Below are 10,288 nucleotides of genomic sequence, written 5' to 3' on the forward strand. Positions count from 1 at the left end.
TCTGGAACTACATTAAACAACACTGTTCTCACTGACTAGCCTTACAAGCAGCACATATAAAATGCATGGGAATGAAGGAGCAAATGGACAATCTCTGAACTTAAGTCTGTATGTGAATGTGTATGTGTATAAACCAAAGAAGGAGCTCAAATTTAGTCGACCTATTAAAACAAATTGTCAGCAGGGAAAAACTGTCAATGCATTATTAATGTTACAGTAAAGCACTATGTTGTGTATTTTAATTCTGAATCCCAATGATGGACAAATGTAGTCTACACAGTATACACAATACACAGATTGATAATTGGTACCTTCTAATTTGTTGGTCAAGGAAAATTAGAGCACAATGCTAGCATTTATGTAAAATACATCACAAAATTTCTAGTTAAGTAATAATAAGAGAGTATTAAAAAATAACAAAGCAGATAAAATAACAGAGGATGTTGTCCTGCTGTGCTAAAGACTTCTTAGTGACTGATGTCGGCTCAATTAAAGAATTTTGAAACATCCATTAAAAAAACAATATAAAAGATGAAGTGATCCAGAGTTTCCAAGAAAATAAATACTTGCATACATAAAGTAAAATTAGAAGAATAAGATGGTGGAAACTGAAGGAGGAAGACTGTAGTGTGAGATTCAGGGAAGAGGTCAGACAGATGCTCGGTGATGGTGAAGAGGTGCTGGATGATTGGGCAACTACTGCAGAAGTGATAAGGGAGACAGCAAGAAAGGTACTTGGTGTGACATCTGGAAATAGAAAGGAAGACAAAGAGACGTGGTGGTGGAATGAGGAAGTGCAGAAGAGCATAAGGAGAAAGAGGTTGGCAAAGCATAATTGGGATCGACAGAGTGATGTGAAAAGTAGGCAGGAGTACAAGGAGATGCGGCAGCAGGTAATGAGAGATGTGGCAAAAGCCAAGGAAAAGGCATATGAGGAGCTGTATGAGAGGTTGGACACTAAGGAGTGAGAAAAGGATTTGTATCGATTGGCCAGGAAGAGGGACCGAGCTGGGAAGGATGCGCTGCAAGTTAGAGCAATAAAGGATGGAGATGGAAATGTGTTGACTAGTGAGGAGAGTGTGTTGAGAAGATAGAGGGAGTATTTTGAGCAGCTGATGAACGAGGAAAATGAGAGAGAGAGAAGGTTGGATTATGTGGAGATGGTGAATAGGATTAGTAAGGGGGAAGTGAGAGTAGCGATTAAGAGGATGAAGAGTGGAAAGTCGGCTGGAGTGGTGGACATACTGGTAGAAGCATGGAGATGTTTAGGCCGTGGAGTTTTTAACAAGATTGTTTAACAGGATTTTAGAGGGTGAGAGAATGCCTGAGGAATAAGGGATATGAGCAGACCTGCAGTAACTACAGGGGAATTCAGTTGATCAGTCACAACATAAAGTATGGGAAATAACTAGTGAGTAGTAAAAGCCAGGCTGAGAGAAGAGGTGACCATCTGTGAGCAACAGTATGGTTTTATGCCGAGGAAAAGCACCACAGATGCAATATTTGTTTTGAGAATGTTGATGGAGAAGTATAGAAAAGGTGTGAAGGAGTTGCATTGTGTGTTTGTGGATTTAGAGAAAGCGTACGACAGGGTGCCAAGAGAGGAGTTGTGGTATGGTATGAGGAAGTCAGGTGTGTCAGAGAAGTATGTGGGAGTGGTGCAGGACATGTATGAGGACAGTGTGACAGCAGTAAAGTGTGCAGTAGGAACGACAGACTGGTTCAAGGTGGAGGCTGGACTGCATCAAGGATCGGCTCTGAGCCCTTTCCTGTTTGCAGTGGTGATGGACAGGTTGACGGACAAGGTCAGACAGGAGTCTCCATGGACTATGATGTTTGCGGATGATATTGTGATTTGTGGTGAGAGTAGGGAACAGGTTGAGAAGAGCCTGGAGAGGTGGAGGTATGCACTGGAGAGAAGGGAAATGAAAGTCAGTAGGAGTAAAACAGTGTACATGTGTGTGAATGAGAGGGAGGGCAGTGGAGTGGTACATTTGCAGTGAGAAGAGGTGGAGAAGGTGGAGGAGTTCAGGTACAACAGTGCAAAGTAATGGAGAGTGTGTTAGAGAAGTAAAGAAAAGAGTGCAGGCAGGGTGGAGTGAGTGGAGAAGAGTGGGAGGAGTGATTTGTGATAGAAGAGTATTTGCAAGAGTAAAAGGGAAAGTTTATAGGACTGTGGTGAGACCTGCGATGTTGTATAATTTAGAGACAGTGGCATTGAGTAAAAGACAGGAGGTGGAGCTGAAGGTAGCAGAGCTGAAGATGTTAAGGTTTTCATTGTGAGTGACGAGGATGGACAGGATTAGAAATAAGTTTATTAGAGGGACAGTGCATGTAGGACATTTTGGAGACAAGGTGAGGGAGGCGAGATTGAGATGGTTTGGACATGTGCAGAGGAGGGACATGGGGTATATCGGTAGGAGAATGCTAAGGATGGGGCCACCAGGAAGGAGAAAAAGAGAAAGGCAAGAGAGGCGGTTTATGGGTGAGGGAAGACATGCATGTAGTTGGTTTGAAAGAAGCAGATGTAGAGGACGGGGGGTATGTAGACAGATGATCCGCTGTGGCGACCCCTAATGGGAGAAGCCAAAAGAAAAAGAAGATACATAAAGTAAAATTGAGCTAATAGTTATTTCTTTTAAATAACATTTTAACTATTTAGGAATTAACTCGGAAAAATTTCCATGCCTGTGGGAAATATGTAGACAAAGCCTTATGGGGTGCATCATCAATTCTTTAGGGATGAATACATGATGTGTAACTAAATCACTACATTGCTTGTTATTTACTGCCATCTACTGACAATTCATTTGACCTACAGGTATGCCAGTAAAAAAAAAAAAAAAAAAAAAGCCACACAAGTTTATTGAAAACCATGGTAAGAAACGTTAAATACAATTTTAAATATTTATTAAATACATTTTTTTTTTTTTTTACCCACTCTTCAAATCCCATCCTTGTCTTATTTATTCTAAATTGCTAACCGTTTCTCTAACACATATCTTTGCCACAAAAATAACAATAGGGATCTTAATTGCTAATTTAAACCCAGTGACGGGCTGAACATTTCACAAAAGGGCCTTCAGTGCTGCCCTACCTGAATCACCAACATTATATGACACCACAAAAACCCTCAATATTATACAGAAACAGACCAGTATCTCATGCAAGGAGAATGAATGCTATTACTAAAGCCCAATGAGAACAATTCAACAAGATTCCTTTACTGCAGCCACATCTGCACCGCATACATCACCTCTAGCAGAAGCATCTATATTAACCTCATGACCCCAGGTATTCTGTGCATTTTTCTTACGATTTTCCTGAGGATATAATATAAAGGCAAATTGTGTGTTTCAGTGCAAATTTTACTTTGAACGAAAACACAAAAGTGTAAATGTTTTTTAAAGCTGAACTACTTGAACTATTTTAGCTGACCTTTCCTCACAATGTCCTACTTTTCTTGAAAAGTCTGTTTTGAATATGTTCTTGCAAATATATCTGCGACCAAATACATTTCTTCTCCTCAGCTATTAAATCCACACAAATATACTTTAGTTTGTGTAATTTGCTACAGATACGGTTTGTGAGCTCTGACCAAGGCGCTCTCTGAACATCCATTCGAAGGATGTAAAAATACAGATGTTTTTAGACGTTTGCTAGATGGCCTTAGAGTAGCCAAGTCTAAATCTCATTGTTAAAGCAACAACCTTAAAGCAACATGTACTTTGTGCTATAGGTGCCCTCTTAGCTGACTAAAGGCCTCATGGCAGATTTTGACCCTGGCAACACGTGAGGTGATGGCTGAAATCTGATTAGATAGAAACTCCAACGTAGACACTCTTTATAACACCTGAAAGAAATTATATGAAATGAAGAGTATGGACTATTGGGAATAATTGCATACATATTTATAGACAAAAAAAAATTAAAAATGCATGTCTTCTATTTTTTTTCTTCTTACACCCATTTTATTTAAGGACAAGAAAAAAAAATGTTTGGTGTCCCATCTGCCTTGGACCCAATGATACCAGAACAGAGTTTAGATAGGCCAAGACCAAAACTTTTGCACCTTATATTCACGTGTTGTTAATTATTATTAGTTAATATAACAATTAGCTCAATATACACAATCAACATTATAGTCCTCTGACACTGAGCATATTACCAACAGTCATGATCAAAAGTCAACCAAAACATAAGACTTTTCTTACTTTTTGGCTTTTTATTACTGTTCCATCGAAGATTTTTGCAAAAACATTTTGTGTTTCAAAATTTCAACATTATATACAATAACAAATGTATCAAATGGAAAAGAATGAAGTGATTCTCTATCTTAATATCGTAATACAATAATGGTTTCTATACTGTTGAAAAGGCTGACAGTTAACACCCATTACACCAGGCATAAACACATGACACATAATAGTTTTGGATTGAGCTACATTAAGAACTAAAACTGAATACATGATGTTGCAGAAAAGAACATGGTCTCAAAATGTCTTGCATTATGGCAATATTATAATAAGGTAAAAAAAATACTGAAAAAACTGTAACAAGGCAAGTTGTATTAGAGAGTGTAGTGGTTATCACTGTTGCAAAATCAACACAAAGCCTTGGATTAAACTAGAAGTTGTTTTGCTATATGAACAAGGCAAATAGTGAATCTGATTACTAGTATAAATTGACATCACACCAAAACAAAGAAACTTTTTCACTGCATTTTGACACTTTTGTAAATTTATTTTACTTCTGTAATGATGATGGACAGCTTATGTGTTGGTGTTTTTGTTTTTTTTCCCCCTAAATATTTTAGGTACCTATTTGGATTTAAGCCTCTGTATTGCAGCCTCAAACGGATCACCCTCAGGTTTTGGTATATTGATTGGCGTGAGTGGATACACCTCATGTAGACTCTGAAAGACTCCATGTTGACGTGTTAGTTCTTCCTCTGGAATAGTGAAGTTGTTGAGTAGCCACTGCTCGGTTTTCCCTCTCTCGGTTGTATTAAATGCATCTGATGATTCAGGATGTGTTTCAGATGGTGTTGAAGCTGCTAGAGTCATTACACAGCTGCTGCCATGGGGACTAATGCTGTCCATTAATGAGCATGTCACTCTGCAGTTAATGTTTCCCACTTTGAGGCTCTTCTTCCTGGGATTTTTGTTAGAGGTCCCAGTGGTAACTGTATCACAGGCTGAAAGTTTGCTTTTTGTAAAAATGCTTTTGTTATTAATATTAGGTGACCTTGGTCCTTCCATGGAAATGAGGGAATCGGTCTCATTTAGCGAGGTTGTTTCTGCCGATGTGTCCCGAGTTAGATTTAGACTCTTTCGAGAATTTTGAGCATTAACATCATGTGAGAGGTCTGTGCTCATGTCTAACAGAATGCAATTGGAGTCTACATCCACTTCAGAATCGACATCTACATCATCTTCTGCTTCCATAACATCTGAATCTCCATCATTATTGCATTGGAGTCTGGAGTTCTTTCCAGGTGATTCAAAAACAACCCCTCGAGGCACTGTGTGCAAAGAATGGGGAAGAAAGTTTCTTCTGAATGTAAAAGGCTGAACATTAGGCTTTGCCCTCATGTAGTGCTGTACTGACTCGGGTATCACCACGTCATGCCTCCTTTTGCGTCGGCACAGAAGAGAGGAGAAGTTCGGCATGCAGCTGCCCACAATCGGCACCAGTGAGACTGGACGCAAAGCCGAAACAAAATCCTCCAGCTCCTGGTAGGAGGAGTGGTCTGAATAGGGCACGACATGGACATTAGGGTGGCAGGAGACCACTGGGCGGCTTGTGGGCAGTATAGCGATTGTAGGTCGCTCTTTATTCCAGGCCAGCAGGTTTGATGCATTGACCTCGGACTGAGCAACGGCACGAAGACGCCCTGAGCCTGGCTCTGTGCTGAATACATCGGGCAGCTCCAACACCCGTAGGGTTTCTAGGCGCTTAATATCTACCTCCACCCAGGTCTTAAACTCCAGTGCCAACTGCACGAGCAGAGACTCTTTCCCCAGATCATACATGCCTGTATAGCAGAAAAATACACTTACACATCTTACACATTAAAAACTACTACACATTTTCTACATTATTTAAAAACCTGAAAAAGAACCATATGCCAAAAGAATGTAGAGAGACTCCCAATTTAGAGGATACATGCCTTTATTAAACTTTGCAACTTCGACCTGTATCCACCTGAGAAATTATATCCAAGCTTATGTCAGTAGTATTTTTCATCACAGACTTTCCAACAAGATGTTTGGGGTGACCTACAAAAACCCTTACTATGATCAAATTTACCTTTTTTTTACTGTATACTTAAATGGTTGTCGTTTGCAGGTATCTCAACCAGAAATTAGGTTATAAAGCTTAAAATCTGCCTACCCTGAAATATTGGAACGGTAAAGATTGTAGTTAAAGGTTGTGTACATTTAAAGATTCCATTTCAGCAGGGCACAAGAATGTCAGAAACATTTAAACAATCAGGACAATTTACTGAACTAATTAGGCTTATGAATGTTTAGCTACAATTGCACAACTATTCAAAAACTTGTCATGTCAGTCATTTTTTGGGACCGTTATATTTCATGTTGAGAACATTTTGGTATAGATTTAATCATATCCTGTTGGGAAAGTTGTTACATTTCTATCATGGGTGATACCTTCATTGACAAAAATAAACAAGAAAAAAATAAATAAAAAAATGTCTCCTTATCATTGATATTCCTTCTATTTAACACTTTTAATTAATAAAGCTTTACAAAGTGCAACAGAACTCAGCATGTGATGCATTTTAAGTATACTGAAACTGTCAATCTTACCAATGACCACAGTGTAGTTTGGATGACCTCGTATGATCTCCTTTATCTGCTGACAGGCTCGTTGGCGAGTAGGAATAGAACGTGTGGGATCACAGTTAGTGTTGTCCAAATAAAGCACATCGATGGTAGTGTTATTCCGGAGACACGGCTCACGCAGCATTGATGGAGTGTACCGAAAGTCACCTGTTAGAAGGTGTTGCATAGTAGAATTAAATACAAATACATGTTCTGCATACTGTTTTACAGACTGCTTTACATATAATCAATTCAACTTAAACCCAACTATAAAACGTACCAGTGTAAAGAATCGTGCCAAAGTAGCCCTCGAAGAAAAACATAACAGCCCCGGGACAGTGGTTGGCATCAATAAGGGTAACAGTCAATTTTTCCTTCCCAATATCATCCAGAGGCAACATGTATGGCTCCCCGACTTCAAGAGGCCTGATCCATTTTTCGTTCACCTGCAAACCAAAGTATATCAAATGCAGCAACACAGTGGAAAACAAAATCAGAAGACTGGAAACATGATTGTATGACTATAAATTCTTAGCTGATTAAAAAAAAGTCCTGGGAGCTTCCTTTTAATTGAACTAAATTGATCAATAAAATTTTGCTTTCTTACATTTTCTTTGTCCACTTTATCATGAACATCTCTAATTCCTCGCCACGTTTGACTTACATACATGCAGATACTGCAGACACTGTAGTTAATATTCACATCAAACACCAAAATGATTTTGATGTCAGAGAATTTTGACCATAGCATAGTTTTTGCTGGCAACCAGGACTGTTTTCATGCACATCATTTTTTAGAGTTTACACGGTATGGTGCAAAAGACAAACATCCTGGCAGCAGAGGTTCTGCATACAGAAATACCTTACTGATCTTCTTCTTCTTTCGGCTTCTCCCATTAGGGGTCGCCACAGCGCATCATCTGTCTCCATACCCCCCGTCCTCTACATCTGCCTCTTTCAACCAAACTACCTGCATATCTTCCCTCACCACATCCATAAACCTCCTCCTTGGTCTTCCTCTTTTCCTCCTTCTTGGTGGCTCCATCCTCAGCATTCTCCTACTGATATACCCCATCTCCCTCCTCTGCACATGTCCAAACCACCCCAATCTCGCCTCCCTCACCTTGTCTCTAAAACATCCTACATGCGCTGTCCCTTTAATAAACTTGTTTCTAATCCTGTCCATCCTCATAACTCCCAATGAAAACCTCAACATCTTCAGCTCTGCTACCTCCAGCTCCACCTCCTGTCTTTTACTCAAATGCCACTGTCTCTAAACTAAACAAAATCGCAGGTCTCATCACAGTTCTATAAACTTTCCCTTTCACTCTTGCAGATACTCTTCTATCACAATACAGAAATACTTTACTGATAAAAGAGGTAAAAAGAGAATTGTTAAATCTAACCGTAGCTGACAACTTTAAATATTCCCCCTTTTTACCTAATCAACAGGAAAAAAAAAGCATACTTTGAAACACACAGCATGCTAAACTCTCAGGGGGTTAAGACTCCAGCAGTAGACAACAATAGGCTCCACTTTTGTCAGCTAAGAGCAGAAATCTGAAGCTGCAGGACACAGACTTACCTGGCCAGAAGAAAAAAAAAATAATCTGATCATTATTCAGTCTAGTTGCATGGATGAACAGGGGTGCAGGTGTTCTTGGTTACCTGAATGCATTATTGACTTGCAGGGAAGTCTGACAGTATATCACCCAACAGCACACCTCAATAATGATAAAACTATCATGAATGGACATCGAATGTCACCCAGATGAGGATGGTTTCCTTCTCAAGGTTTCTTCCTTATCTTCCTCTCATGGAGGTGTTTTTTTTGCCACTGGAATGCTCATTAGCAGTGGTGGACAGTAACAAAGTCAATGTAATTCTCTACTGTATTAAAGTAGCTTTTTCGCATATCTATATAATCAATTATTTTACTGTTTACTCAACTACATTTTGTAAAAAAATAAATCATAGTACTTTGGATAACTTTTTACAAGCAAATAATCTGTACTTTTACTCATGTGAAGATTTTAAGGAAACCCTTTCACCTTTACTGGAGTAATATTTAGTGCATGGTTTATGTACTTCATCCACCACTGCTCATAGGAATAAATTTAAGAGGGATATAGGCACAAAAGCTTATGAATCCAAACTTTATAGACCTTTTTGCTTTTTCTTTTTAAAGCTGCTTTGGGACATTGTGCATTGTTAAAAGCAGATAATAATGAGTTGAAATATCCCCTGTAGAAATAACTCACCTGTAGTTTGAGTTTGAGGAGCTTGGAGGTGAGAGGAGAGCAGTATATGAGCCGGTGGCTCCAGGTGGATGTGAGGCCAGATGTGTGGTCTGAGTGCATGTGTGAGAGGAAGAAAAGCCGGACGTGGCTGCACTTTCTGAGCTGCCAACAGTCCACAGCCATGGGAGTGTTAGGAATGATTTTCCCATTCATTTTCTCTGCTCCTGGAAACGACTTTTAACAGGGAAACTAGGCGATTTACTCAATGTTTTGCAGCGGCCATTGACTTTCTCTCTCTCTCTCAGTGCACCGGAAATAAACTTCCCCAGCAGTGTTACACTGCACACCAGTGAATAGCGATAGGGATTGTATTTCGGCTAGTCAACGAGAACCATTTCTCATTTGTCATGTGATTTCTTTAAACAACAAGCAAACAAACAAAAACGTACGACTCATGAGTATAATGTATTCTCGGTGCCGCACTTGGGAGAAAAGCTGATCTATTATGCTAGCTAGGTACTTAGCAATGCATTACGGTGAAAATCCAGCTTTGTCTACAGGGGTGTGAAAGAGCCAGCTACAGGAATCATACATTCACAGTCTAATAGCACCCGATTATCATTTCAGTTGTTACTCTAAACGAACACATAAATCATATATACAACGAAACACACCGCCTCGCTGCCTTACTGATTTGTTTGGGCCGCCAAGAAAAAATGAAACATTTCCCGTTGGCTGATGCAGTTCTTAAAGGCACATCAGCACTGAAAGTTCACTGCTTTATTTGCAACTAGTATTAAGCCAAATAAAAACCAAAGGAAAAAAAAAGGAAGCAGGTTGAATGTGTACGAATATGTACGAATACATATTCATAAATATACATAAATAATTATGAGCAACCACTATTGGCAGTGTATATGTGCATTAGTTACTGAGAAAAAAACAGTATGGAAAAAAACTAAATGTTTTGTTTGTTTTTTAAACCTATACCAACACACTCCTTCTCCATTCCTCAGGCATTTTCCCACCTTCCAAAATCTTGTTAAACAATCTGGTTAAAGACTCCACAGCCATCTCTCCGAAACATTTCCATGCTTCTCCCGGTATGTCATCTGATCCAACCGACTTTCCACTCTTCATCCTCTTAATCTTCCTGCTTCACCATCTCCACATCATAAAACCTTCTCTCTCTCTCATTTT

The 10,288-nt window shown here is 39.3% G+C and overlaps 1 protein-coding gene across 1 annotated transcript; it reads right to left on the bottom strand.

Annotated features, from left to right (window-relative positions):
- Positions 1–4,722: 4,722 nt before the first annotated feature.
- Positions 4,723–9,895, bottom strand: dclre1b (DNA cross-link repair 1B). Its single transcript, XM_046872393.1, has 4 exons — positions 9,110–9,895; positions 7,129–7,294; positions 6,834–7,016; positions 4,723–6,037 (listed from the first exon to the last, which is right to left on the bottom strand). Exons 1-4 carry the CDS (start codon positions 9,299–9,301, stop codon positions 4,821–4,823), a joined length of 1,758 nt encoding a protein of 585 aa, XP_046728349.1. The 5' UTR covers positions 9,302–9,895; the 3' UTR covers positions 4,723–4,820.
- Positions 9,896–10,288: the final 393 nt, after the last annotated feature.

This window comes from Silurus meridionalis, chromosome 17 (genome assembly GCF_014805685.1).
Source record: "Silurus meridionalis isolate SWU-2019-XX chromosome 17, ASM1480568v1, whole genome shotgun sequence".
NCBI classification, from domain to species: domain Eukaryota; kingdom Metazoa; phylum Chordata; class Actinopteri; order Siluriformes; family Siluridae; genus Silurus; species Silurus meridionalis.

Bases quoted from the DNA above. Each gene is read 5' to 3' on its own strand.
- dclre1b (XM_046872393.1), bottom strand. From the start codon at position 9,301: ATGAATGGGAAAATCATTCCTAACACTCCCATGGCTGTGGACTGTTGG. The intron at 7,295-9,109 runs GTGAGTTATTTC...TTTGGTTTGCAG, and splicing joins TCCTCAAACTCAAACTACAG to GTGAACGAAAAATGGATCAG. The intron at 6,038-6,833 runs GTAAGATTGACA...TCTGCTATACAG, and splicing joins AAACTACACTGTGGTCATTG to GCATGTATGATCTGGGGAAA.